Genomic DNA, 26,306 nt, shown 5'->3' on the forward strand with positions numbered 1-26,306 from the left:
GAAGCCTAGCAAGAGAACCAATTTCTTAGTATGTTAATGGACTCTCCATCACTTCAAACTCAGGTCTTCAAACTGAGCCTAGACAGCTGTATGATAGGTTCCCTGCTGTGAGAAGGGAACGCAGGAAGCTGTCTTACTCTGAATCAGACCATCTAGCTCAGTACTGTCTACACAGACAGGCAGCAGCAGGGTCTCTTGCAGGCCTACCTGCAGACATCAAGGATTGGATCTGGGATCTTCTGCACACAAAGCGGTTGCCCTGTCACTGAGCTATGACCCTTCCCTTCTAGAGGGTTAGACTAATAGCTCATTGGTATTCAGCTACTGGGTCATGGCCTCATCTAAGATGGGTTGCAGCAGCAGCAACAGCACAACAGAAATAGATGGTAAGGAATTAATGAATTCCCAAATGCCAGGCAGGTTCCAGGTTGGAAAAGGTTGAAGACTACTGGACTGGTCCTACAAGGCACCTTCCCATACTGTGCCCCTTATGATTAAATGAAACTAAACCAAATACTTTCTTACTACCTATTATCTTACTGTATATTATCAATCCACATCGCAACTGCCTTTTTGCTAATGGAAGCAAACATCTCCAGAAGTTCCTTTTACTTTTTCCCACAGAAAAGCTGAAGGTGGCATGTTCCTCACTGGGAAGACTTTCACAGAAAAATACAAGCCCCCCCAACCCCCCAATTTAAAGCACTGGGACTTTAAAGGAGCATGACCCACACAAAGGAGGAATTAAAAGAGTTCTGCGGGCAGAAAGGATGGCAGGACTAAATTAAGCAAATAGGGGCTGGTCTACTGCTGGCATTCCCACCCTTTCCAACACACGCCTCCCCTCTGTCACCTTTTCAGACCGCCTCCCCCCCCCCCCCCAAAAAAAACCCTTTTGTTCCTTTGCAAGGCGTTTACAGCACTATTCTGTTTCTCTATTCAGAAAGAAGTTCCACTGAATCCAGTAGGGCTTATGCCCAAGAAAGTGTGCACAGGACCGCCATCTTTATTTGTGTTACCGTTAATGTGTACGCTGTGCACAACCCTGGCAACTGCTTTAAGTATGAGGGCTCAACACTGAATTGTATGTTGATAAGAAAAAGAAACGAAACAAAACAAGGCCCTGGGGAGAGCGCATTCCCCTCTTCCCCGTGCTACCTACAGAGAATCGCATCGCTGACTAGCAGAAACAGCTTACAGATCAGTGAAGCGTTTCCAGGTATTGCTTAGCAATCAGGTTGCAATCCTATGCCGATTCCCTTGGGATACGCCCTGTTGATGTCAATGGGAATTATTAATGTTAAGTATGAGACTGCACTGTTAAAAAAAAGGAAAAAGCAACTCTCCCCTGAGTTCCCCTCGTCTCCTTCTAACGTTGCAATACCACGCGGAGATAGGCGCATTTCAATCCACGGCTTGCAATGGGTCCCCAGATGAACTACAACTCCCATCACCCCTAGCTAGCAAGGCCAGAGCTAAGGGATGATGGGAGTTGTAGTCCAACAACATCTAGGGACCCACTGGTTGAGGACCGCTAACCCAGCGCTGGACGGAGCTGCGCAGCCTACCCACCTTCGCTTTTCTTACAAGCCGCCTCACCCAGAGCGGTAGCTGCGCCTGCGCTTTTACGCAAAGGGCTTCCTCCTCCAATGGAAGCGGGCGGGCTTTGCCTGCGACGCGCCGGCGCTGTGCTCCTTGGCCGCCCCTTTTCTCCGGAGGGTTGGGACAGCCATGGCGGCTCCAGCGGCGCTGCAGAGGAGCGTGGTGGCCCCAGCGGGGAGACACACGGCTTCCGTCGTCTTCCTCCACGGCTCAGGTGGATGAGTCCGACCGCAGAGCGGTCTGCAGGGGGCGCCACCGCGGAAGCCTCCCCAAGCTTCGCCAATAAGGGAGTGGGCTGGTTGCGGTGCCATTTCACAGCAAAGGGGCACAGAAAGGGGCGTAGGGAGAAGAGAGTTGGGTGTTTTATATATACTGGCTTTTGTTCCTTCTTTGTGCAAGGAATCATGGAGTTGTAGAGTTTGAAGCCCCCCTCCCCCGAGAGTCATCTAGTCCAACCCTCTGCAATGCAGGAATATCAAAAAGCATCCATGACAGGTGGCCGTCCAACCTTTGCTTAAAAACCTCCCGCCAGCTCCCAAGGGAGTGTCCACAGCTCTTCCTTGAAAAGAAAGGTTTCAGAAGTTCAGGTGGTCTCAATCCTGGATGAATTGGCAGAGATGCGGATGCCCTCAGGTGGCACATTGCTGGATGAAAGTTGTGCCTATGAATTCAAAGCACATCCGGTGTACATTTAAAGCACGTGACTTCCCCCCCTGGGGATCCTGGAGACGGCCATTTCCCCCTCACAGCTAAAATTCCCAGCACCCTAAGCAAGCTATGCTTCCCAGGGTTCTTTGGAGGAAATTGCATGCTTTTTAAATGAGTATTAAATGATGTGCTTCAAGTGCATGGTGTACCTGTCATTTTACATCTGGGTGGTGGTCTTTTAAATGGGCTTGGGAAATTGGCCATTCTGGTGTTACTTGAATCAGTCACCCAGCATAGCCAATAGCCAGGAATGACAGGCGCTGTAATCCCAGCAGGAGCTGCAGGGCACCAGGTTCCCCATTCTTTGTGTATTGGCTTGTTTGTTTACAGAGAGATTGGACAATATTTTCCTGTGACTTCCTTATTGCAAAACTAAAGCTAAAAGCAATAGTTCCATTGGGGAAGCAGGTTTGTTGCGCAAGAGCTACAAATCGCCTTTAATTGCACAACCGGAATTTGACAGTATATAATTGAATCCCACCCGAAATTAGTCTGGAAGCGCATTTAGGGGGACAGGTCCGATTGACATTCTTCCTGTGGACTTGCATCTCGCTCCACGTTGATATCCACTTCCTAGCTACAACAGTACCAAAAGCAGTTTCACCTTAGAAGTGCGTGCCTTCCGCGTTTCCATTGCCTTTCAGTTTGCACTGGTTTTTAAGTTGATTTGGGGGACGGATGTATGTGTGGACAGCACGTGCTCCGCCTCAGAGTACTTTAGCGCCTGTGAAACTTTCATCACCTTAGGGCTACCTTGTTTACCTGACCACAGGCATGCTGAGATTGTTATTCCTCGGCAGGTGCTATCCTCTTCCAGCCCTTTCATTTGTAGTGTTTGCGTAGGTGGACTAGATCAAAGGCTTTTAGATGTGGTTTTAAATAAACTTTTTTTTTTTACACACACAAAAAAAGTGTGAAAGGGGTTATAGCACTCTAAAGTTGTTTAAAATGTTTTTACTACCTGAGTGTAAACTTGTGTTTATAAGGGATCGTTTTTCATGGAAATCGGGGGGGGGGGGCTGTAGTTGCGAGTACGAGGCCCAGAGACAACATCTGTTCCTCAAGTGAAAATTTATTCAGAGTATGAACTCTTGAGTCCCTTTTCTCATACCCCCTTGCTATGTAGATTTCAGGATGTTGCAGCTGAGCGGGAAAGAGGACCAAAGGATGGGATGGCACAGTATCAGGCCGTGAGTCACTGCCAGAAGTATTATACCTCTGAATGTCAATTTCTAGAAATCCCAAGTTAGGAAGACAGTGTTGTGCTCAGGTCCTGCCTGTCCGCTTCACATTGGTATCAGGTTGGCTGCTTTGGAAGCAGAAGACCAACAATATTTGGAGGGCCATGAAGGGTAGGCAAGGCTCTTTGCCTGAACGTGCATCAACCATAAAGATTTGGTGTGCACCTTGGACACTCCCATTAATATACATTAAAGACTGGCCTGGGGAAATTTCATAATCTATTGTTAAATGATAGGTTGGGAAATGAAGCTGCATGCTGGATGACTCAGAAACTATGGGACTCAATGCCACAGGAAGCAATGATGGCTAACCACTTGGATGGTCGATGGTCTCCGGCAGGCTAGGGACAAAGGTGAAAGCTGTTTCCTAGTTCTGCTGGATCTCTCAGTGGCCTTTGATACCATCAACCATAACATCCTTCTGAACTGTCTACAGGGGTTGGGAGCTGGGGGCACTGTTATACAGTTGTTCTGCTCCTTTCTCCTGGTCCGTGTCCAGAAAGTGGTGTTGGAGGATGAGTGTTCAGACCCCTGGGATCTCACTTGTGGGGTACCTCAGGCTTCTGTCCTCTTCCCCCATGCTTTTCAACATCTACATGCATCCGCTGGGAGAGATCATCAGGGGGTTTGGGCTGAGTGTTCAACAATATGTGGATGATACTCAGCTCTACCTCTCTTTCAAACCAGAACCACTGAGGACAGTGAAGGTCCTGTATGAGTGTCTGGAGGCGGTTGGAGGATGGATGGCATCTAACAGATTGAGGTTGAATCCTGACAAGACAGAAGTATTGTTCTTGGGGGACAGGGGGCAGGTTGGTGTGGAGGACTCCCTGATCCTGAATGGGGTAACTGCCCTTGAAGGACCAGGTGCGCAGCCTGGGAGTCATTTTGGACTCACAGCTGTCCACGGAGGCGCAGGTCAATTCTGTGTCCAGGGCAGCTATCTACCAGCTCCATCTGGTATGCAGGCTGAGACCCTACCTGCCTGTGGACTGTTGCCAGAGTGGTGTATGCTCCACTTGGACTACTGCAATGTGCTTTGCGTGGGGCTACCTTTGAAGGTGACTCGGAAACTGCAATTAATCCAGAATGTGGCAGCTAGACTGGTGACTGGGAGTGGCCGCCAATACCATATAACACCGGACCTGAAACACCTACATTGGCTCCCAGTACGTTTCTGAGCAGCAGAGACATCACCTTGCCGACCAAGGTCCGTATACTTAAAGCTATGGTTTTCCCAGTAGTGATGTATGGAAGTGGGAGCTGGACCATAAAGAAGGCTGATCGCCGAAGAATTGATGCTTTTGAATTATGGAGAGTCCCATGGACTGCAATAAGATCAAACCTATCCATTCTGAAGGAAATCAGCCCTGAGTGCTCACTGGAAGGACAGATCGTGAAGCTGAGGCTCCAATACTTTGGCCACCACATGAGAAGAGAAGACTCCCTGGAAAAGACCCTGATGTTGGGAAAGATGGAGGGCACAAGGAGAAGGGGACGGCAGAGGACGATATGGTTGGACAGTGTTCTCGAAGCTACCAGCATGAGTTTGACCAAACTGTGGGAGGCAGTGGAAGACAGGAGTGCCTGGTATGCTCTGGTCCATGGGGTCATGAAGAGTCGGACACGACTAAACAACAACAACAATGTTTCTGAGCACAATTCACTGTGTTGGTGCTGACCTTTAAAGCCCTAAACGGCCTTGGTCCTGTATACTTGAAGGAGCGTCTCCATTCCCATCATTCAGCGCAGACACTGAGGTCCAGCTCCAAGGGCCTTCTGGCTGTTCCCTCACTGCGAGAAGTGAGGTTACAGGGAACCAGGCACAGGGTCTTCTCAGTAGTGGCACCTACCCTGTGGAACACCCTTCCATCAGATGTCAATAAGCAACTATCTGACTTTTAGAAGACCTCTGAAGGCAGCCCTGTCTAGGGAAGCTTTTAATGTGTAATGCTATATTGTGTTTTTAATATTCGGTTGGGAGCAGCCCAGGGTGGCTGGGAAAACCCAGCCAGATGGGTGGGGTATTAATAATAATAATAATAATAATAATAATAATAATAATAATAATAATGGGTGGCTTCTGAAGAAGATTGGACAGATTCATGGAGGAGGAGAGAGCTGTCAATGGGTACTCACCATGATGATTGTGCTCTGCTTCCATAGACAGAATAAGTCATGCTAAGTACCAGTTGCTTGAATCTTTTGGAGGGGAGACTGCTCTTGTCCTGCTTGCCAGTTTCCCACAAGCATCTAATAAAAAAAAAGCATTATCTGGTTTGCCCCTGTGAGAGAAGGATTCAATGGGAGAAGATGGTCCATTGGCTCCTCTTGTTATGAAACGTTCCTACGAGAAGTTCAAGTACGCAAACTTGTTAAGCTTTCTGACTTGCCATCCTTTCCCTTACAATATTTTCCTCCAATATACTCATAATTTATAATTGTTATTCATAAAAGAGGAGCTTTTGTTTCACCAGTTGGCAAAATTGGGAAACAAAAGTCCTCCAACCAGCACAAAACCACATGTGCTCACCTGGGAATCTGTTTGGGGTAATCTTTGGGCAATGTGATCCTGACTTATTTCTGTGGTTTGTTAACTGACATTAAGGCAGCGTTCCCTGCTTCAGTTATCTGGCTTAATGCAAGCCAGGATCTTTGCACAAAAACTAATCTATAACAGGAGAATAGGCAGGGCACTGGGGGAGGAGTCCCAGCTCTGTAGCTTATGGAGCCTGGAATAGTCACCTGAACTTGGTCACTGAGTGGTTAGTTATCCTGAAATCCAATAAGGCTGAGCACCTTTGTCCAGATGACGTTCTGTTTTTCTCTTGGATAATGCAATTCTATATTTGTGTATTATGAAGAACAAGACCTGGCCTTTGGCATTGTGTAGATATCTAAAGTAGCCTTTATCTTTCTGTATTACTTAGGTGATACCGGCCAAGGAATAAGAGACTGGATCAAAGGGGTTTTGAGTCACGATTTGTCTTTCCAGCATATAAAAGTCATTTATCCAACAGCTCCTGCCAGGTATTTCTTTAATGCATTTTTATACTAGCCTTCCTTTATTCCCTTCTTTAAAAACTGTTTGTAATTAAGGTTGTAAGTAATTGACATAAAGGTTTGCAGATATGTCCTAAGTTGAATTTGCAAAACTACTTTTCTCCAGATATGTTGTGACATTCGCATTTACCCCCAGTGTGAGGGCAAGTTGTAAGTAAGTTGTATACTGTGTTTATTTGATGACAGAGGTAGGCTTTGACTTCTGATATTTAACCACTTATAGGAGGAGGGCAGAACACTCCACCTCTGCTCTTCAATATGTACTGGGGTTCTCAATGAATTATCCCTCAGTGTGAATAGCAATACAGGTTCCCTAGTCCATTGATAAATCCAGCATCCTCCATCTGAAAAAAAATCTTAGTGTCAAAGCCTCCAGCGAGCTTATATGCAAGTGCTTTTTGAAGTGGAACAATAAAGCTTTTTATTCTTAAAAAAAAAAAAAATTAGAACAATTATTTCAGGATTTTGCAGTACATGTAATTGTGCCTCCCCCCCCCCCACATGTGCACATGTGTATACAGTGGTACCTCAGGTTAAGTACTTAATTCATTCCGGAGGTCCGTTCTTAACCTGAAACTGTTCTTAACCTGAAGCACCACTTTAGCTAATGGGGCCTCCTGCTGCCGCCATGCGATTTCTGTTCTCATCCTGAAGCAAAGTTCTTAACCCAAGGTACTATTTCTGGGTTAACGGAGTCTATAACCTGAAGCGTATGTAACCTGAGGTACCACTGTACTACCCCCTAGAGAAGAATAAAAATTAATGCTCAGTTTCTATATTTGTTTTTATATAAATGGCTCTTGTTAGGATCTTTGGCTTCAGCGCTCTCGCAAATTGTCAACCCCATTCACATTTCCTGAGTTACCTGCAGTGAGTCTGATGTCGCTGTTTCCCAGAGATCAGAGGAAGCCTTTCTAAAGCCATTGTCCGTCCTTCCTTCCTTCCTTTCTCTCTCTGTCTCTCTCTTTATTTTTGGGCTCTAATGTACTGCCGCTGTTGAGACCTTTATTAATGATGCTGAGGAAGGCAGGTCCAATCAGGGTGAATGGCAGAAATAGCTAATGCAGCATAACACTCTGTGCGGTGTTTAGTTGGCTCTCGAAAGCTGTTTCTTTGATCCACTAATTAATTAATCTGAATTACTGGAATTAACCAGATTCCGTCTCCCTGGTGCCAGCAGGGCAGCTGTGCAACCCTAAGATTTGTTGTGCCACTAAGTCAATGATTAGCCTATAGAGCATGCCAATTGCAGCACAGGCATCAATTTGTGGGTGGGAATATTTTAGGTTTTGTGATGCCATGTTGCCAGGTCTGTGTGAAAAGTAGGCAGAGCCTTCTTTTTTCTTCTTTTTTTAAGCAATGCAACCACAGCTCACATTCAGCGACAAGGTCAGCATGGCAGAGTTTGCCTGGAAAACTCATCAACCAATGTGATAAACATCTGTGGGGAATACTTTAAGTATAGGCTGTCTTCCCACAGTCAGAATTTGGTGTAAATCTGTGATTCCCAAACTGTGCTATGACAGGCATACTTTTGTGCTGCAACAGGAACTATAAGGTGGCCCCTTAAGGACTAAAAGATTGAAAATGGCGTACGCTTTTACGGACTACAGTCTGCTTCAACAGATCCATGACATGTTACCCGTGTGTGTGTGTGTGTGTGTGTGTGTGTGAGTGTGTGATGTTATACACACATAAGAGCCTGCTGAACCAGGCCAGCAGCCCGTCTAGTTCTCACAATGGCCAATCAGATCCCACAGAGACCACCAAGAGGCCAGCCACATACACACACAAACCATAGTGTAAATGGGAGTGTAAATAGTAGCATCAGAAGGAAAGGAAGAGAAGTCCAGCTAATAATAATAATAATAATAATAATAATAATAATAATAATAATAATATATTATTTATACCCCGCCCATCTGTCTGGGCCTCCCCAGCCACTCTGGGCGGCTTCCAACAAAACACTAAAATACAATAACCTATTAAACATTAAAAGCTTCCCTAAACAGGGCTGCCTTCAGATGTCTTCTAAAAGTTTGGTAGTTGTTTTTCTCTTTGACATCTGGTGGGAGGGCGTTCCACAGGGTGGGTGCCACTACCGAGAAGGCCCTCTGCCTGGTTCCCTGTAACTTGGCTTCTCGCAGCGAGGGAACCGCCAGAAGGCCCTCGGCGCTGGACCTCAGTGTCCGGGCAGAATGATGGAGACGCTCCTTCAGGTATACTGGACCGAGGCCATTTAGGGCTTTAAAGGTCAGCACCAATACTTTGAATTGTGCTCGGGAACATACTGGGAGCCAGTGTAGGTCTTTCAAGACTGGTGTTATATGGTCTCATTCACAGAAAGCCGGCACTTGGTAACACAGGGATTCTAGCATGGGTAAGCCAATTAACACACGTATTGTGTCCATTGCGCTGATTCAGGCCACAAGTGATAGCATTGAAGGAGCCACAAGACTCATGGGGTGGAGAATCACACTTTTCCATTCCTTCCTTCCATGCAAGCAATCCAGCCGGAACAACTTCCCCCTGCCCATGTACTGTTCTCAGGGTTCTCCTGTCGCTGGGTCCAAAAGCCGCCAAGGACATCGTGTGTTAGCCAGTGTTTACATCTGACATGAGGAACTGTGCCCCCCCCCCAATTATCCCTGACCCACCCCTGGGATTGCTGGCTGCAGCTGATGGGAATTTATAGTCGATAACAACTTAAAGGGGCTCTCCCACCCTCTGGTTCGCATGCAGGAGGTAAATTTAAGGGATGTGTTTTTCGAAAGCAGAGTTCTAGAAGGTTCATAGTTGTGGCCAAACGATACTTTTGCAAACGCTGGCAAACTTACCGGCTGGGAATTACGGTTTGCATTTGCATGAGTCATTGAATTAAGGGAGATGTAGAAATAACAACTGCATCAACTTTCAGTGGTTAAATATAACTTCTAGCGTAATCAAAGACATTCTTACTCAGAAGCAAGCCCCACTATGTTTAGTGAGGCTTTTTTGCAGGTAAAACTGCATAAGATTGCAATCTTAATCTTTTTTGTCTTTTCAATCATTGTGAGTAAATGTGCTGTAACTGAAGTCAGGGCTTTAAAAAATAACATGCCCTGCCACGTCTGTCCAAGTGGTTTTTAAAAGCAAACGGGGCAGACATAGCTGCAAATTTATGTTTCAGCTGCTGGAAGTGTGACTTAAGCCTTTTGTTTTCTTTTGAATGTCTAAATTTGAACAGAATACTGCTCCTTTTTTGTTGTAGCCTTTCTGTTCAATAGAAAGTGATAGTTTAAATTGGCATTGTAGCAGCTAACGTGGTCAAGTTAAAATTATGTCGTCTCCACTTTTTTGAAATAACTATGCCATACCTTTTTATGTTTCCCTTCGGCAAATCTAGGTCAAAGAATCTTTGCGTTATGTAGCATTTCCTTCTTGAAATTCTTCCTGCTGCAAATCCAGAGTTAACCTATCAGTAAACAGAGATACCCTACATGTGTTCTTTTCAATAGACAACAGATAACTTACGTGGTTTTCAGGATACATTTTGCAACGAATTTTGATCTCTTTTCATTTGAGTAAATATTTGTGGAAAATAGCTTACAAAGCAATGCAGAATCCCACCCACCCCACCTCGAGCTTCTCATAGGAGGTCCCTCGCTCCTTCTCTGGCCACGGTACAGAATCACTAATTAATAATAATGATTTTATTATTTATGCCCCACCCATCTGGCTGGGTTTCCCCAGCCACTCTGGGCAGCTCCCAACAGAAGACTAAAAACAGAATAAAACTTCAAACATTAAAAACTTCCCTAAACAGGGCTGCCTTCAGATGTCTTCCAAAAGTCAGATAGTTGTTTATTTCCTTGACATCTGATGGGAGGGCGTTCCACAGGGCAGGTGCCACCACCGAGAAGGCCTTCTGCCTGGTTCCCTGTAACCTCACTTCTCACAGTGAGGGAACCACCAGAAGGCCCTCGGCGCTGGACCTCAGTGTCCAGGCTGAACGATGGGGGTGGAGACGCTCCTTCAGGTAGACAGGGCCGAGGCTGTTTAGGGCTTTAAAGGTCGGCACCAACACTAGTCAGTTTGGCCCTGTTTCAAGTATATTGGCAGCTACATGATCCACAGTAGCTTTTTAAAAATCATAACTGGGCTGAATCAGTAAAATTGTGTCGGCAAGATTCCAGTGCATAGTACCCACCCAGATTCTCAAGCAAATATTTCATTAACTCCCATCTCTGTTCACCAACCTCAACCAACACAGACTTGTCTAGATTGAGATCTTCATAGATGTCTACAAGGGAGTCAGGGGTTCCTGTACTTTGGTTCTGTTTTGTGGTGCCATCAATGAATCTCAGGAGAAGTTCACGTCTCTTTGCATTTCTTTTCTACTGGATCTCTTTGCTTTTGGCAAATGGATGGTTTTTAGGCGGGCAGTGTTAGAGAGCTCACATATAGGAGTTGTAGTCAAACACTTGGAGGGCTATGGGTTCTCAGCCAGTTGAGGCAAAACCCAAGCCCTGTTGGGCCCAGTTGTGCAAGATTTCACTAGAGATTTTAGAACTCTATATTATGGGCACCTTACAATTTGTCTCCTTATCTAGAAATGTGTTATTTCTTGTCACAACATCCAGGTAACCCCAAGAGGCAAGAACTATTTTCCTAGGTGCCTCTTTTGGAGGCTCCATTCATTTATGGTTTTATTCAGTACTTTTATAACTGCAAGATCAAGTGATGACTTACATGTGTGAATGGACCATACAGAGAGGAAAACGCAACAGCCGATCATCCAAGTATACGGAAATCAAGTAGAGCGACAAAAGAGCCGTGTTTACACCGATGTGTAAATCAGTTCTTCCAGGAGGAAGCTAGTAAAACTAGCGCCAGGTGTACCTGAATTCTTTCTTTTTGTCTTAGACATTGTAGTTTTTGCTTCTGGGGGATATGCAGTAAAGAGATTAAAATGATCATAGTTGCCCCAGGATTCCCCAAGTGCAAGTACTGAGTCCTCCCTCCTCTGCTGGAGTCTTTTAGTTGCTCTTGGTTCAGGCATTCACAGTGTAATATTCGGTGGGTTGCTAGCTTTTAATATTATATATATGTTTATTGAAAAGTTTGGATGCCTAGATAGTCCCTGAGGAATTTTAGATTGCCAGCTTTATCCCTGCATAAATATAAACCTGAAATGCATTCTAGCTTATACTTTAAAACCAATCCATTAAGTCTTGCATCCTAAATTTTCTGAAAGTTTGGAGCCAATGAAGTGATACAGGGGCAGGTTTAAAGTATATGGCTGTTTCTAGTAGAGGAAGACTTCTTTTTTGTGTTAGAAATTATTTTAATCCTTTTTAATGATGTTTTGAGGTTTTGAAGTCGGCTTGGCTTTATAGCATACGGACATGGAAACTGGAAAACCTTACTGCAAAGCCTTAGGCGCAGATTCAGGAAAGTAATTAAGCATATGCATCCATCTTTGATGGGTGAAGAACTAAAATGGATGAGATCTTGGGCCAAGTGGTTAAATCAACTCGCGTTTAAATCGGGGACACTTTAAACATTGTGTAACTTTGGTTGGGTTCTGCCCAGGGCTGATGGAAGCAGAAGAAATTTCAGCAGACGGCATTTATTACAATGAAGAAGCAGAGCTGACATTTTCAGATTGTTATTTTTGCATGTGCACATACATTAATCTGCTCTTCAGAGTGGTAGTTGAAAACGTTGGCATCGGTGCTGATGGCGAACGCTTCTTTTGCCAATGGGATGAGAGCCAAGAGACGTCAGGAGCTAGTACCAGCGGATTAATCCACACAAAGAGGGACGTCAAGAAAAGAAAAGAAACCTCTTTGTTCTGTTGTTGAAGGAATGGCATCTTTACTATAGCCACGTCTACCCAGATTTAGCACACACAGTTTGCAAGAAAAGGCTCTGCTGGCTGCTTCTTTTTAAAAAAATAATAAAAAGGTGCAGTGTTTGCTTCTCTGTACCATCTGACAGCCTAATTGCCCATTAAAATTAGGCTTCAGATCCACACTGTATCGTCCCTTACCTGACAAATGTTTTATTTTGCTGCTAAACTGGATTGATGGTCCTGGAACTAGGCTGAGTTCCAGAGCTTCTTGGAAGAAGTGAGCTACAAATTCTTCTTTCTGTTACACTTAAAAAAAAAGATGAGAAGGGGACAGCACCACCTGTTTAAGCACATGCATTTTGAACTAAACCTTCTCTTGCATTCTGATTTAGAAGAGCAGATCATGTGCAAAAGGGTCAGGCAGGGTTAGCGTTAATGGAGGCAAAGGATACAGACTTTTGGAGGAATGGCTGCACATGTTGAAAAGAACAGGGGAGCTCTATATGAAAAGGGGACTTCCATATGTGCATTGTGGTAACTATGAGCCAGTTGCGTTGGGTTAATGAAGATCAAATCACACACAGTGGTGACAGCTCTTGGGTTAAAGTATTTATAAGCCACCTTTAACACAGGTTCCATACATCTAACATGGAATAGTTTCAGTCGCATAGAAATATGGGGATGGAAATTTTGTAAACTGTCTCCTTTAGTGGGAAGTTGCACTGCAATTTCAAACCAAAGCCGTACCTGCAAGCTGTTACAAACCCCATAGTCAACAAGTATAAATTCTGGTACATCTGCAGTTCCTAAATCAGGCCACCAGTTGTCATTAAGGAGGAACCACATTTACAGATGCCGTTCAAGTCATCTATTGAAAATGTTAATCCAAAGGGATGCAATCCCATCTAGGAATGGGCCAATATGCACCATGTAGGGAGCAACCAAGGAAATAACGAACATGCACTGAAAAGTTGTATTTATTCTTCATTAGAATCTTTTATATGCCACCTTTAAAGCAGATGTTGCCAAGGGAGCATACAACAGAGCAATTTGAGGGGTTTTTTTCTTTTTCCATAAGATTTTCTTGGAGGCTTTTTCATGATATAATAAGATAAAATAAACTTATCTAAATAAAAACAGAGAAAGAGAAAAGAAAACACAGAGTCCTCTCTCAAAGGGATCTCTTGACTCCCGTCTCACACAGAAAGTGGTAGACCCTCCCAGCTCTCACCTGGGAGCTTTCTTTTCTTCTCCCAAGTCTCTCAGCCTGGGAGGTCTTCCCTTCCCTGTCTCTCACTCAGGATCCTTCCATCCATTCATCACCTTCATCTGCTGGTATAATCCTTGGACCCCCAAGGATACAACATGGCAATTTGATATAATCTATGAAAACACATTGAAGTTTTGCTATAAGCAGAAAGACGTGGTACATTTGGGGCTCTTTTTAATCTCCTAGTTCTAAACTGAGAGAATCTCAGATACCTAGTCTCCAAAGCCACCCAACAATTCAAGATGGTGGTGCTGTTGGTTGGTTGATTTTATACACTGGTCTTAATGGTATCACACACAGACATACGCAGCTCCACTTACCGTATATCTTAATACCAGGGCTGTCTGTGGTCCAGATTACTGGAAGGGTTTAAAAAGTCAAATAAAGAATTTCTGTCGTATGTTTTACATTCAAAGTAAATATGGTCTTGTTCACCTTGTGGAAATCTCCAGTAGGAACGTGATACAAACAGCAAACTAAATCCACCTGCTGTATTCATAGCTGTAAAGAGAACCTGAAGCCAAATCTGGTCTGTGGCTCCATCCATTGGTCCAATTTCTTGGTGTTAAGTAAAGCTTACTATTCTACCCTAAATCTCAGGCTTTCCCCTTGACTGCCTTTTTCACTCTGTAAGATCTGATGAGTTGTAACAACGAACCAATCTAGGTACAATTGCTTGGGGCAATGGACTTTTTCTCTTACGCAGGCATCCCTTCTTGACATACATTCCCTCCAAATTACTAAGACAGCCACCCGTAATTTGAGCCTTACCTGGGTGGCTGAGTGACAGCCATCCATCACCACCCCCACCCTGGCACACATGGAGAGGCCCTAGGGCGTAGCATGGCTTCCAGATTTCCATGGCTATGTATTACAGTTTTCTTCTTACACCTTTTTCATCGACTTTTCTTCCAGACCATATACACCGATGAGAGGGTCCTTGTCCAACGTGTGGCATGACAGATATAAGATCTCTAATGATTGCCCGGAACATATTGAAACCATTGACTCAATGTGTCAAGCACTTACGAGTTTGATTGATGATGAAGTTAAAAGCGGCATTGGAAAGAACAGGATACTCTTGGGTAAGATTTAGAAAGAAGAAAATATTTGACATTTGTAAGAGAGCTCATCCTGTGAGTGGAGCCAAACCGGGGAATGTGGTGAGTGGTTATAGAGGCTTTGAGCAGCCAAGGAATCCCTGAATGCTTAGGTAGGGGTTGTGCTAATGTCTTTTCGGTGCTATCTTCAGCCATTATAGTTGGAAGCAAGTTCTGTTTCACCAGAGTTCGTAACACGGAGGTCCTGTTGCAAAGAGGAGACCCATCATCTGCTTCATTTGAGATGGGTCTTTTGAAGAAAACGGGGCAGGCATATGCTCTCTCTCTCTTGACACCACCTGACATAGGTTTTCTTTGCATCCCAGTTGGGATAAGAAGCAGAGCAGTAGTTGGAACAGATTCCATCTTATTATCTGCAAATGGGAAGTTCTGTGCAGAACTCTGTTGAAAGAGCTAGCAACTGCACAAGAATAATGCTAATTTATTTGGAAAGCACTCCAGGTTTTCCAGGCACAGTACATAAGTTAAGATTAAGAAAACAATGCCGCCCCTGACTGCAGGCTTAACCTCCTAATAGACATAATAAAAAAGGGGGGATAGGGAGGAATGAGATTCAACTGGATGGCCCAATTGCAAGGAGCAAGCTGGTGCCCACGTGTTGGGTTTTCTTTGCTGCATGCAACACCACACTTGTGGGAGGAATGAGATGCTGTGCCTGGGAGGCGGTAGAAGCACTGCTTCTGTTTCAGAGGAGTTGTGGCAACGCAAGCCAGAAATAGGTGAAAAGGCCTCAGTAAACACACTGACTTTTTGTGGCTACCAAAGTTTAATTGTCTGATGGAATGGCCACTGAGCAAATTACTTCTGGGAAAAGAGGAGCTAAATGGCCGTTTCCCCCCACACAGCAGGTGGAGAGGGCAGTGCTAGCTGCCTTCTCCCATTCCTGCATCATGGTCATCCCCTTCCACAGCTTTCAGTCAGTTTTGACGAGACTTGAGCAGGGCAACATCCTTGTGGATTGAGGCCAATGTCGTCTATCTCTTACACAGACTCTATGGCTGCTCAAATGCCTTCTAGACGAGGCTAAGAAAACACGTGAGAAATTTGCACAAGAACCTATTTTTGTGGAAATACGTTTTACTTAGAAACTATTGTTGCTCTTTAATTATTATTAAATTATCCGGGATCCCCCTCCCACCCCCAAACTGGATCCAGCACCAAAGCAATTTGGGGATGGGGATGGGCAGGACTAATGTTTAGCTAGGTTTTAATTAAAGACTGTGTCTTCTTCCCCCATGAACCGAGAACAGGGGGCTCAATCCTAGGGGTTACGCTTTGAGAGGAAGCTGCTTGTGAAGTATTCATTTAGACCAGGGCTTCCTAAACTTGGGTCTCCAGCTGTTTTTGGACTACAGTTCCCATCATCCCTGACCACTGGTCCTGCTAGCTAGGGATGATGGGAATTGTAGTCCAAAAACAGCTGGAGACCCAAGTTTGGGAAACTCTGATTTCGACCCTGCAGCCTAAACCAGGCTTCAATTCACTATTGTAGGGATTTTTTTAAAAAAGAGATGATAATTTTTTTCCTTCATTTATGAATCGCTTCTTATGAAGCATCTTGAAGCAATGTCACAATACAATAACAAAAATGCAAATATAAAAACTATTTTGAATCCCGTACGCTAGTGACTGGGGGGGTCACAAAAACTAAGTGCAAAGCTGATTTGACAGGAGTAAATCAATCATTTAATTTTTCCAAAGTTCAAACCATGTGCAAGGCAGCTTACAACATATAAAAAATTACATAACCGCCAACATAACAAAACTAGTCATAAACAGTAAACAAAACGTCAAAAAATATAAACTGGGAAATTTCCACATAAATCATAAGATCCAAAATAAAGATGTAAAAAAAATTAACATCAACAATGTTATAAATGTGAGGGTATGTGGTATAGAGGCAGAAGGAAGTTAATGTCCAGCTTTTTCCAAGCAAACGCCACTGGCAGACCTAGCAAAGGACAGACAAGTGATTCTTTAACATTACACGGCATTCTACCCTATTTCATTTATGAACTGCCCTCCATTGCATAGCAATCCCAGAGCAGTTTCCAATAAAATGGTACAACACAATACAATCAGTACATCAGAAGACAGTGGTGCCTCGCAAGACGAAAAGAATCCGTTCCAGGAGTCTTTTCGTCTTGCGGTTTTTTCGTCTTGCGAAGCAAGCCCATTGACGGAGTAGCGCTATTAGCGCTATTGACATTTTAAGGGCTAAAAACGGCTTTTTAAGGCTTGGGGGATTAGCAGTTTTGCTGCTAAAATGCTTTTAGCAGCTTAGCGATTCAGAATAAGGGGTTTTGGAGCGAAAAAACCCCCCGAAAATTTTCATCAATTTTCGTCTTGCGAAGCAAGCCCATAGGGAAATTCGTCTTGCGAAGCACCTCTGCAGACAGAAAACCCTTTGGTCTTGCGGGTTTTCCGTCTTGCGAGGCATTCGTCTTGCGGGGCACCACTGTACTATTAAGGGGCTATCCAGGACTTTACCAGGGCTATCCCAGTGCTTTGGGGAAGGGATGATGAAGCAAAGTGAATGTTCCACCAGTGCAAGGATTTCTGCTTGGGCCAAAGAACGTTCTCCCCATCCATGCCCCCTATATTGGTTTGAAAGGAGACCCCACTTTAGGGGAGCAGATTTGGGGAGGGTGTGGGACATGCAGAGGAAAGATGGGGAAAGTAAATCTGGGCACTGATGGGACCTATGGATAGAATACAGCCCATAGCTTGACAACATACTATGCCCTCTCTTCGTGTGTGATTGCTCACATGAGGAAAAAGTTCTCTTCACATTTGAGTGAAATTGGTGTTGAGAGCACACCAATGAATAATCCAATATTGAGAAAATTTGCTTTTAATGTGGGAATGTCTAAAATCCCATCCAGATGCCACCAAGATCCTGAACGATGGAGCCAAAATACTCCTTGCCTGTTTTCTTTCTGGATCTGGCCACTCCCTGCTCTTTGAAGGGGCCTGTTTGCCTTGCCTTGGTGGCTCCTTGCCCTGGCTTGTGGAAAATGGTCCACAGAGTCTGTTTGATCTGGTTTCGCCATTTTACCTGCTGACACTGAAGCATATGAAGAGGAGCAGGTGTCTTCCATAGGGCCGGCTGGGAGGGCAGCTACACACAGCACATTGCACCGAGGCCCAGAAAAACAAGGTCTTGGAGGGGGCTCTTCTGGAGAGACATTTTCTGTCTGGAAATTCACTTTTGGGAGAATATGTTTTTGCGTGGAACCGCTCCGCTTCACAGAGATGGCTGAGCTGACTGGTGGCTGCCCAAGGAAAACTTCCTTTTGAGCTATTTAAAAAGAGCAGGTGAATTACCACACCATTTTTAAAAATAAGAAAAAAGTATTGCAGTGAGTACATCTTGTATCTTAAGATCTCATCTCTTTTTTTTACATAAGTGACAATATAATAACTCTGTAATTCAACTGGTAAGCATCATTTCAATAACTCAACTAGAGCCAAGCTTTCTCTTGGTTTAATAATTGTCACTTTTTCCATTTTCAACAACCTGCCAGTTTTTAAGCATCGATTCTTTTTTGTCTGTTTAAATATGTTACGCTAATGCACATTAAGTTCATTCTCTGTGCATACGGTGAACAGACCATAGCTCAATGCAGAGCGCATGCTTTGAGTGCAAAAGGCCTCAGGTTCAACCCCTGACGCCCACAGTTTGTTTGCATTTTCAAAGGATCACAAAGTACCGTATTTTTTGCTGTATAAGACTCACTTTTTCCCTCCTAAAAAGTAAGGGGAAATGTGTGTGCGTCTTATGGAGTGAATGTAGGCTGCACAGCTATCCCAGAAGCCAGAACAGCAAGAGGGATCGCTGCTTTCACTGCGCAGCGATCCCTCTTGCTGTTCTGGCTTCTGAGATTCAGAATATTTTTTCCCCTTGTTTTCCTCCTCCAAAAACTAGGTGCGTCTTGTGGTCTGGTACGTCTTATAGAGCAAAAAATATGGTAGTTGTCATGAAAGACCTCTGAGACCCCAGAGATCTGCTCCTAGTCAGAGAAGAATATAAGAATACACTGGACAATAGATGAGCAGATAATCTCATCTTTGTGCATACCAAGGTTTGCCCATTCCAAATTACGTCATGGGCAACTAGTCACTCTTAATAATTGATGGCCCTGGATATGACTATTGGTTGGTTAATTGGTTGGAATGTTCCCTAGTGTTTCTTGGTTTGTTTTCTTTTTGTTTACCTAGGTATTTGGAGATTTTAAGTTTGGCCACACTGTAGTTTTGCTTGTTTCAGTCATGTAAGAATTGTTAAATGTGTTGTTTCTTGGATCTGTTGCTATGATTTTGTTATTTTTGTATATTGCATTTTCTCAGTTCATCTTTATTACTTTGTTCCCCATTCTGGGAAAATATTCCATTGTGGCTCACCAGATGTTACTGAACTCCCATCATTCCTGACCATTGGCCATGCTAGATGGGATGATGGGAGTTGGAGTCCAACAACATTTGAAAGGCCACAAATTCCCTATCTCCATTTGTGTCACATATATTGCAGGATCGGGTGCAAGCTGCAGTTTTCACCTCTGCTGCACTGGCAGTGGAGTAAAACCATATATGATTTTTAGTTTTCTCTCTCAAAGTCTTTGCTTCCTCTCTTGCAGTTTTCTCAGGACCATTTTTTCTCTCTCCCTTATTTCTTCCTTCTACGAGTTTGGTACGCCACAGAAATGCTGATCCAAGCCAATGGGTTCCTGCCACCTGTAGTCACTTTCATAAGCAGCCAATGAAAATAAACCTTCTGTGACAGAGCCGTAGACTCGACAGAACGCCAAGGAATACATGCATGGTTTTTGACCCCTTGTTTCATTACAATAACACAGGACACACAACTACTTTCTTGTTGATTGCTAGGCTTCTTCCGTAGCTACTGAGCCATGGGAGAAGGAATATGAAAGTTGCCGTGTTTCCTATAAATATTGGCATATTCATTGGCTTCTGGGTCTGGACAGGATGACGAAGAAGAATGAGAAAGGGTACTGTCAGTTACTGAATAACACCCTGCACTGAACGCGTTGAAATAACTTGACTGGGGCAACTGCTCTGCTTAGCTGTTCTGTGCCAAATGCCCCCATATGTTATGTGTGGCCAATTTCAGACTTAAATGGCAACCACTGTATTTCTGCTGCAAGTGTATGCACAGTAAACTTGCTCACTTCAGTAAGATTTAAGCAGCACCACTGTGCCAGGATTGTAGTCACAGCCAAGTTTCAAGGCACCATGTTCTGTTGTTTTTTGCCACAGGCAACCTACCACATATAACTGAGATGATTAAACAAACCTTGTATGTCTCAGTCTGTATGGTATTACAGTGACGTCATTGGACAGACATATTTTGTCCATCCAGTGAAGTGTTATTGTTAGAGAGGGAAGAGAATTTTGTTTGGTCCACAAGGCACTTTTAAAAGAAGGCTTCTCCTGACGTGTGATGCAATCATATAAGGAATATCAATTTTATTTATGATGAAATTGTTTTGCTGGTTTTGGAACTTGTAGGGATGGTTTTCTTGTGTTTCAGGGTGTGTTGAATTGATTTGATTGTGTTCGGAGCTTGTGTTTTTCTGTTTTATTATGTTTTTTGATTATACACTGCATTGATGGCTTTATGCTGTCAAGTGGGCTGTCAATTTGTTTAATAATAAGAAGCAAACTGATCTAATATACAGTTCCTGGACTAATATATACACTGATCAGTATACCACGTATACTTAATATATACCACGTAATGACCAGAAGCCACTTGGGCATTAAGTAGCAAATACATACATCTCCAAATTTTGCAATAGAGCTCATGGCTCAAAACAAACAAACAAAACCCCTTAGCAAAATACATAACAAATGTGAGTTTATTGGGTGGGAAAACATTTAGCAATGAGTGCATCGAGATAACCTATGATAACATGTGTATTTAAAAGCAAATTTAAGAATTACTTTTAAAACGCTATAGATTTCTGCAGAAACAGTATGAAATGGACTATAAAATGAAACATACAAAATTGGCACTGACAAGTCCATTTCATACATCCCTAGTTATTGAAATATACATTTTATTTTTAGATTTCACTTTAGACGTTGAAAATTGGCCCCCAAACTCCCTTGTTATGACTGTGCCATCCGTATTATTCTCAACACAAGCTTATGCAGGACTAGTGTAGGTTTTCATGGTAAGAATGGTGCTTTGAAATCACAGCATTTTCCCTTCAATGAAACCCACTGTTTCCAGACCAGGGGCCTGCAAAGCTTTCCCTCTCCACAATTCTCCTGGAGACCATGTTTTTCTGAGTAATAAACTGCAGGCTTCCCCCTACAAAACCCAATTTCAACAAACCAACTTCTGGCATTCAGGTTTTTTCCTGAATAGCAGGAACCACATGAAAGCCGTAAGCTTTTCTGTCCTCACAGAAGGTGACTGCATTATCAGGCGCTGCCAGCGAGTAATTGCAGGTTGCTTTGTGAGCTCCAGTGTAAGTGAATTTTGAAAAGAAAAGAAGAAATGGAGAGAGAGAAGTGTATACACTTAGCTTAGAGCCAGGCCAGTTGATATCGGGGGGACTTAATTCTGAATACACATGCAAAGGATTCTGCTGCAAATCATTTCCAAATTCAGAGCAAGGTTTCCATGTGCTCCATATTGCCTCTGAATTCTGAAACATCCAAATGTATTTAGTTTTATGTATGCACCCTACGCACCAGCGTCTGACCATAAATATGCATCTATTAATACAGAGCGAAACTTGTCCACTGTATTTTTACAAGTGTTGCGGTGATGGCATCATTCGCTGGAGGGCATAAGGAAATAAGTAGAGGACTCGTGAGCAGTTACTTCTTTTTGAAAAAAGAACAAAGTGTGTAATAGTCTTCATACCTACATTTTCATAGCAGGCCTGTTCTTTCAGAAGATACCTGGAGATTTTCTACTACAGCCTTGATGAGACAAATGGGAAGCAGTTTTTTGGGGGGGGGGGGGTTGTTGCAATTCCTGTACATTTACCTGAGAGTAAGTCCTGCTGAATTCCGTGGGATTTATTTCCACATATAAGTTCACAAGTTTGCACTTTTACACTGCAAACCTTTGTATATTTGCCGCTTCTTTGGGCTCCCATGATTTCAAGTCATGGGTTTGAAAGGGTTTGTTTTTTCATCCTTCTGCTTTTCCCCAGGGAAACCTGCTGTTTACTTCTTTAGGTTTTCTGCAGATTGGCGTCCATTCTGATCCAGCAGTAAACCATCGGCTTTCCCAGGGAAATTAGCGGGGCAAACGAAGAACCTCTCAGACTTGTGCCTAGAATCCATGGGACAAGCAGTATAAAACATTAACCACACAGAAGTGTGGATGAACCCCCATTAAGTCTCCATAGAATTGAACTGCTAGATTCCAGTTTGGTCTTCATAATTCACCATGACATGGAAGGGAATTTGTGGCAATCTAGAGGTTGACTCAAGCTCCAATCATCCCTGACCATTGACCATGCTGGCTGGGGCTGATGGGAATTGGAGTCTAGCAACATCTAAAAGATCACATTTTCCCTTTCTCATGCTTTGAGAAGCCACAAAAAGAGGGGGCACCAAGTAAACCAGAAGTCTAATTGATTTGTCTAAAAGTATGAACAGTCCCTTGGAATCCCTGTTCAACTGAAACTATACAGTCCTTATATAGAGTGAAATATATTGTGGAGCAGAGATTGATTAAAAATCAAAAGTGTTCATCATAGTCAATGGACTGGGCTGCACAGACATTTGGCAGGTCTTTTTCCTTTGTGAAAAAAGATACAGTCTGTACAACTTTATTAAGTTTTAGCTTGCTCAAACGTGTTTCCTACAGGGTATTGGAAAGCAGAAAGTCATCACTGAAAGCATTTCCAGTAGTTTCTCAGAGCTCTGAATGTTTGCTTAACATTGTTTTCCCCCTTAAATATCCATAGGTGGTTTTTCAATGGGAGGAGGCATGGCAATGCACTTAGCCTATAGGTACCACCATGATGTAGCTGGAGTGTTTGCTCTTTCAAGCTTCCTCAGTAAGACCTCTGCTGTTTACGAGGTGGGTGCCAAACTCTTTGCTAACTGTTTGTCCCATTGTGGCCATTTAAAATCTCAGAACATTGTGCCGGAATATACCCCACCCCCCACCCCCCATGTAAGTGGCAGGGACTCCGTACACTCCCTTTTCAATATCTTTTAGTTGAGCAAAGATAGTGATTACACAGTGGTCTCAGCTTTAAAGCTAAGATCTCTGATACACTTTACTAATCACAGTAAACAATGACGAGCTTAGATGGACCAATTATGGTCTGAAAGTAGAAAGCAATTGCTTATTGATCTTTCTGCAGTTCCTTACACTTGCTGGATATTCCATGCACTCACTAGGTGGATCATTGGGTATCCACGGTAAAATGTTGCCCTTCGTTTCTCTGTTGTGGTAACAGCACAGATATCTCCTTTGCTAACAGGCGCTGAAGAAAATTGAAAGGGAGCCACCAGAGTTATTTCAGTGCCATGGAACAGCTGATGAACTGGTTCTGTATTCGTGGGGTGAAGAAACCAACAAGAAGTTGAAATCCCTGGGAGTAGCGACTACGTTTCTGAGCTTGCCAAACCTTTATCATGAACTAAACAAAAGTGAGCTGGACAAACTGCAAGCTTGGATTTTGAAGAAATTGCCAGAGTAACCATGAACAATAAATGAAAGTATATATAGAAAAGAAATGCCATGGAATTTTCTGTGCTCTGTGGCTTTCAACCATGTAATATGATTATTTCCTATTAATAGACATAATTCATTTTTTCAGATATTCAAATGAAAATATTAAAAACTCACAGAAAAGTAAGTTGCCATAAATTTCTTGAGTTTTATCTGTTTAATTTCCCAGGTCCTGGTTGTGCATATCACGATTTGTATATCTACTAAACAGGATGAAATAGAATTATCAAGCACTAGAGGGATCCCATCTCAATATGACGGGTAGCCTGCAAAGTCCAGAAACTTGACTTGGTGGCTCTGTGGTCTAAACCACTAAGCTTCTTGGGCTTGCCAATCAGAAGGTCGGCAGTTCGAATCCCTGTGACGGGGTGAGCTCCCATTGCTCTGAACCCAACTCCTGCCAACCTAGCAGTTCGAAAGCACACTAGCGGAAGTAGATAAATAGGTACCACTGCGGTGGGAAGGTGAACGGCATTTCCGTGTGCACGTTGTGGTTCTGTTGTGCCAGAAGAGGATTAGTCATGCTGACCACATGACCCAGAAAACTGTCTGTGGACAAATGCTGGCTCCCTTGGCCTGAAAGCGAGATGAGCACTTCACCCTATAGTCGTCTGTGACTGGACTTAACTGTCCAGAGGTCCTTTACCTTACCTTTACCTTACTGTATATATGAATTGATTTTATTACTAATGGTAGCAGGCTGGTTTGGACAATTATGTCTCAGGTAAATAATTATTTAACAGAGCACACAAACACATTACAAACAGATCTTCAAGCTCACTTTAAAAGCAGTTTGCCATGGAGCATGGGGCAGGTATTGAACAAGCTTTTTGGAGTATTGAAATAGTTTTGATCCTGACCTAAATCTCCCAGGTTACAATCCTATTCAAAGCAGTTGGGCTTTGTCCTGTGCATAGTTTTGCAGAGGTTTGCATTCTGCCAAAATGGACTTATGAAATCCATTGATCCTGAAGCTTGCTGAAATTGTTTTCTAAATATGTTGTATGCTTTTTCTCCATGTGCTGAAGCTGAAAGAGAGGGAGCCACTTTCATACAGCTTTTCAGTGATCACTTCAGAACCCAGCAAAAGTTCATTCAGAAGCACAATAAATAATTAGTCAATGTCCTTTACTGTTTAAAAGTAACTTCTTTTTTTCTAGGGGCCTTTTTTAAACCAATATATCATGTAGCCTCTCATTTCGGTCTTTAAGAGTTGAAGGCCGTTTGGCAAATCTAAATGAAACAAATGAGTGGGCTTAAGCCGTCCGTTTCATGATACCTTCTGGAGCTGCCACTTACGTTGGCAAGGTACATAATTCAGCAAGCAAATGAAAACAGCTTCAAATTAGGCTTGAATTCTCCTGGGTTCTGTAAAGGTTTTCTGTTCTGCTTGGAAACAAAGTTTGGTGGTAGTTGGTTTTTTTTTTTCCTTAAAAAAAAAAATCTTCCACCATTATAGATTGTTTTTAAAAGAGGGCTGCAATTCATGAATAGATTAGTGCTTTGAACAGCAATGCTTCCTAACTAATTGACTTGTGGCTGCAGACAGCTGGAGCCAGAGAACAATTACAGGCAAGACTGAAACCAGCTGATCAAGCCTAAAATTATTGGTAACAAAACTGGAATGCCCAAGAGGTTGTGGAGTTAAATTAGTCTCCCCTATTAAACTATCTGACAGTCAAGTGGTTTTAAAAGAAAGAACGGAAATAGACCTTGGATCCTTTAATAACTTCATTCAGGGAAGGAAAGGGATGGGGGGAGAGCTGGATTTGTGGGTTGAAGCAAGAGATATATGAAAAAGACTGGATGTGCTTGAGCTAATTAATTTATTAAAGTGAGGTGGGGGGGGACGGTTTCTATCAGTTTGAACCACCCTGCAAGAGATGCAGTTAAAATAAACAACATCAAGTCAGTATTTATTTAATATATTTCTAACTTGTCCTTTATGGTTAAGATTACAGGGTAGGCTATGATTCAGATTACAACTGCAAAGGTGTTTAGACACTACAGTGGTACCTCAGGTTACATACGCTTCAGGTTACATACGCTTCAGGTTAAAGACTCCGCTAACCCAGAAATAGTACCTCGGGTTAAGAACTTTGCTTCAGGATGAGAACAGAAATCATGCTCCGGTGGCGCGGCGCAGCAGGAAGCCCCATTAACTAAAGTGGTGCTTCAGGTTAAGAACAGACCTCCAGAATGAATTAAGTACTTAACCTGAGGTACCACTGTACAATGAATCAGCCATAAACCGATTTACAAAAAGAACAGATCAAAAGAAGAGTGTGAACTTTAACATTACAAAATTCATGAAGACCCTGTGAACTGCCTATGTGGGTGACTTACTCCCTCGTATTTATTGATTTACCTCGTATTTATTAATTTACCAAGCACCAGCTAAGGAGGCCAGCCTCTGGGAAGCCTGCAGGCCAGCCACGAAGGCAACAGCCCACTCCCCTATCCTTGCCACCAACTGGTGTTAGCATGCAGTCTGTGAATCCACAGGTCCCATAAAGCCTAGCCACCATGACTGTTAGTCATTATCCTCCGTGAATTTCTCTAATCCCCTTTTAAGCTAATGGTTACCATCATATCTTGTAGCAGTGAATTCTATGCATTAATATGTTATGTAGAGAAAGAGCTGTGGAAGAAGAGATGTGAGGAAAAGGAAGGCAGAAGATGGGATGGAGTGTCTCTGCGTTTCTGTCTTTCTGTAAACAAAGTGGCACTCTCC

At 43.3% G+C, this 26,306-nt stretch overlaps 1 protein-coding gene across 1 annotated transcript; it reads left to right on the plus strand.

The window, feature by feature from the left end:
- Positions 1 to 1,667: 1,667 nt before the first annotated feature.
- LYPLAL1 (lysophospholipase like 1) lies at positions 1,668 to 23,695 on the plus strand. Its single transcript, XM_083433386.1, has 5 exons — positions 1,668 to 1,816; positions 6,482 to 6,581; positions 14,636 to 14,805; positions 22,797 to 22,912; positions 23,322 to 23,695. The coding sequence occupies exons 1-5, from the start codon at positions 1,732 to 1,734 to the stop codon at positions 23,538 to 23,540; spliced, it is 690 nt and encodes a 229-aa protein (XP_083289512.1). The 5' UTR covers positions 1,668 to 1,731; the 3' UTR covers positions 23,541 to 23,695.
- Positions 23,696 to 26,306: the final 2,611 nt, after the last annotated feature.

Source organism: Podarcis tiliguerta (genome assembly GCF_965153285.1).
Source record: "Podarcis tiliguerta genome assembly, chromosome: 3".
In the NCBI taxonomy this organism is placed as follows: domain Eukaryota; kingdom Metazoa; phylum Chordata; class Lepidosauria; order Squamata; family Lacertidae; genus Podarcis; species Podarcis tiliguerta.

Coding starts and splice junctions, on each gene's coding strand:
- LYPLAL1 (XM_083433386.1), top strand. CDS start 1,732: ATGGCGGCTCCAGCGGCGCTGCAGAGGAGCGTGGTGGCCCCAGCGGGG. Junction 1,817..6,481: donor CGTCTTCCTCCACGGCTCAG/GTGGATGAGTCC, acceptor TGTATTACTTAG/GTGATACCGGCCAAGGAATA. Junction 14,806..22,796: donor AAAGAACAGGATACTCTTGG/GTAAGATTTAGA, acceptor AAATATCCATAG/GTGGTTTTTCAATGGGAGGA.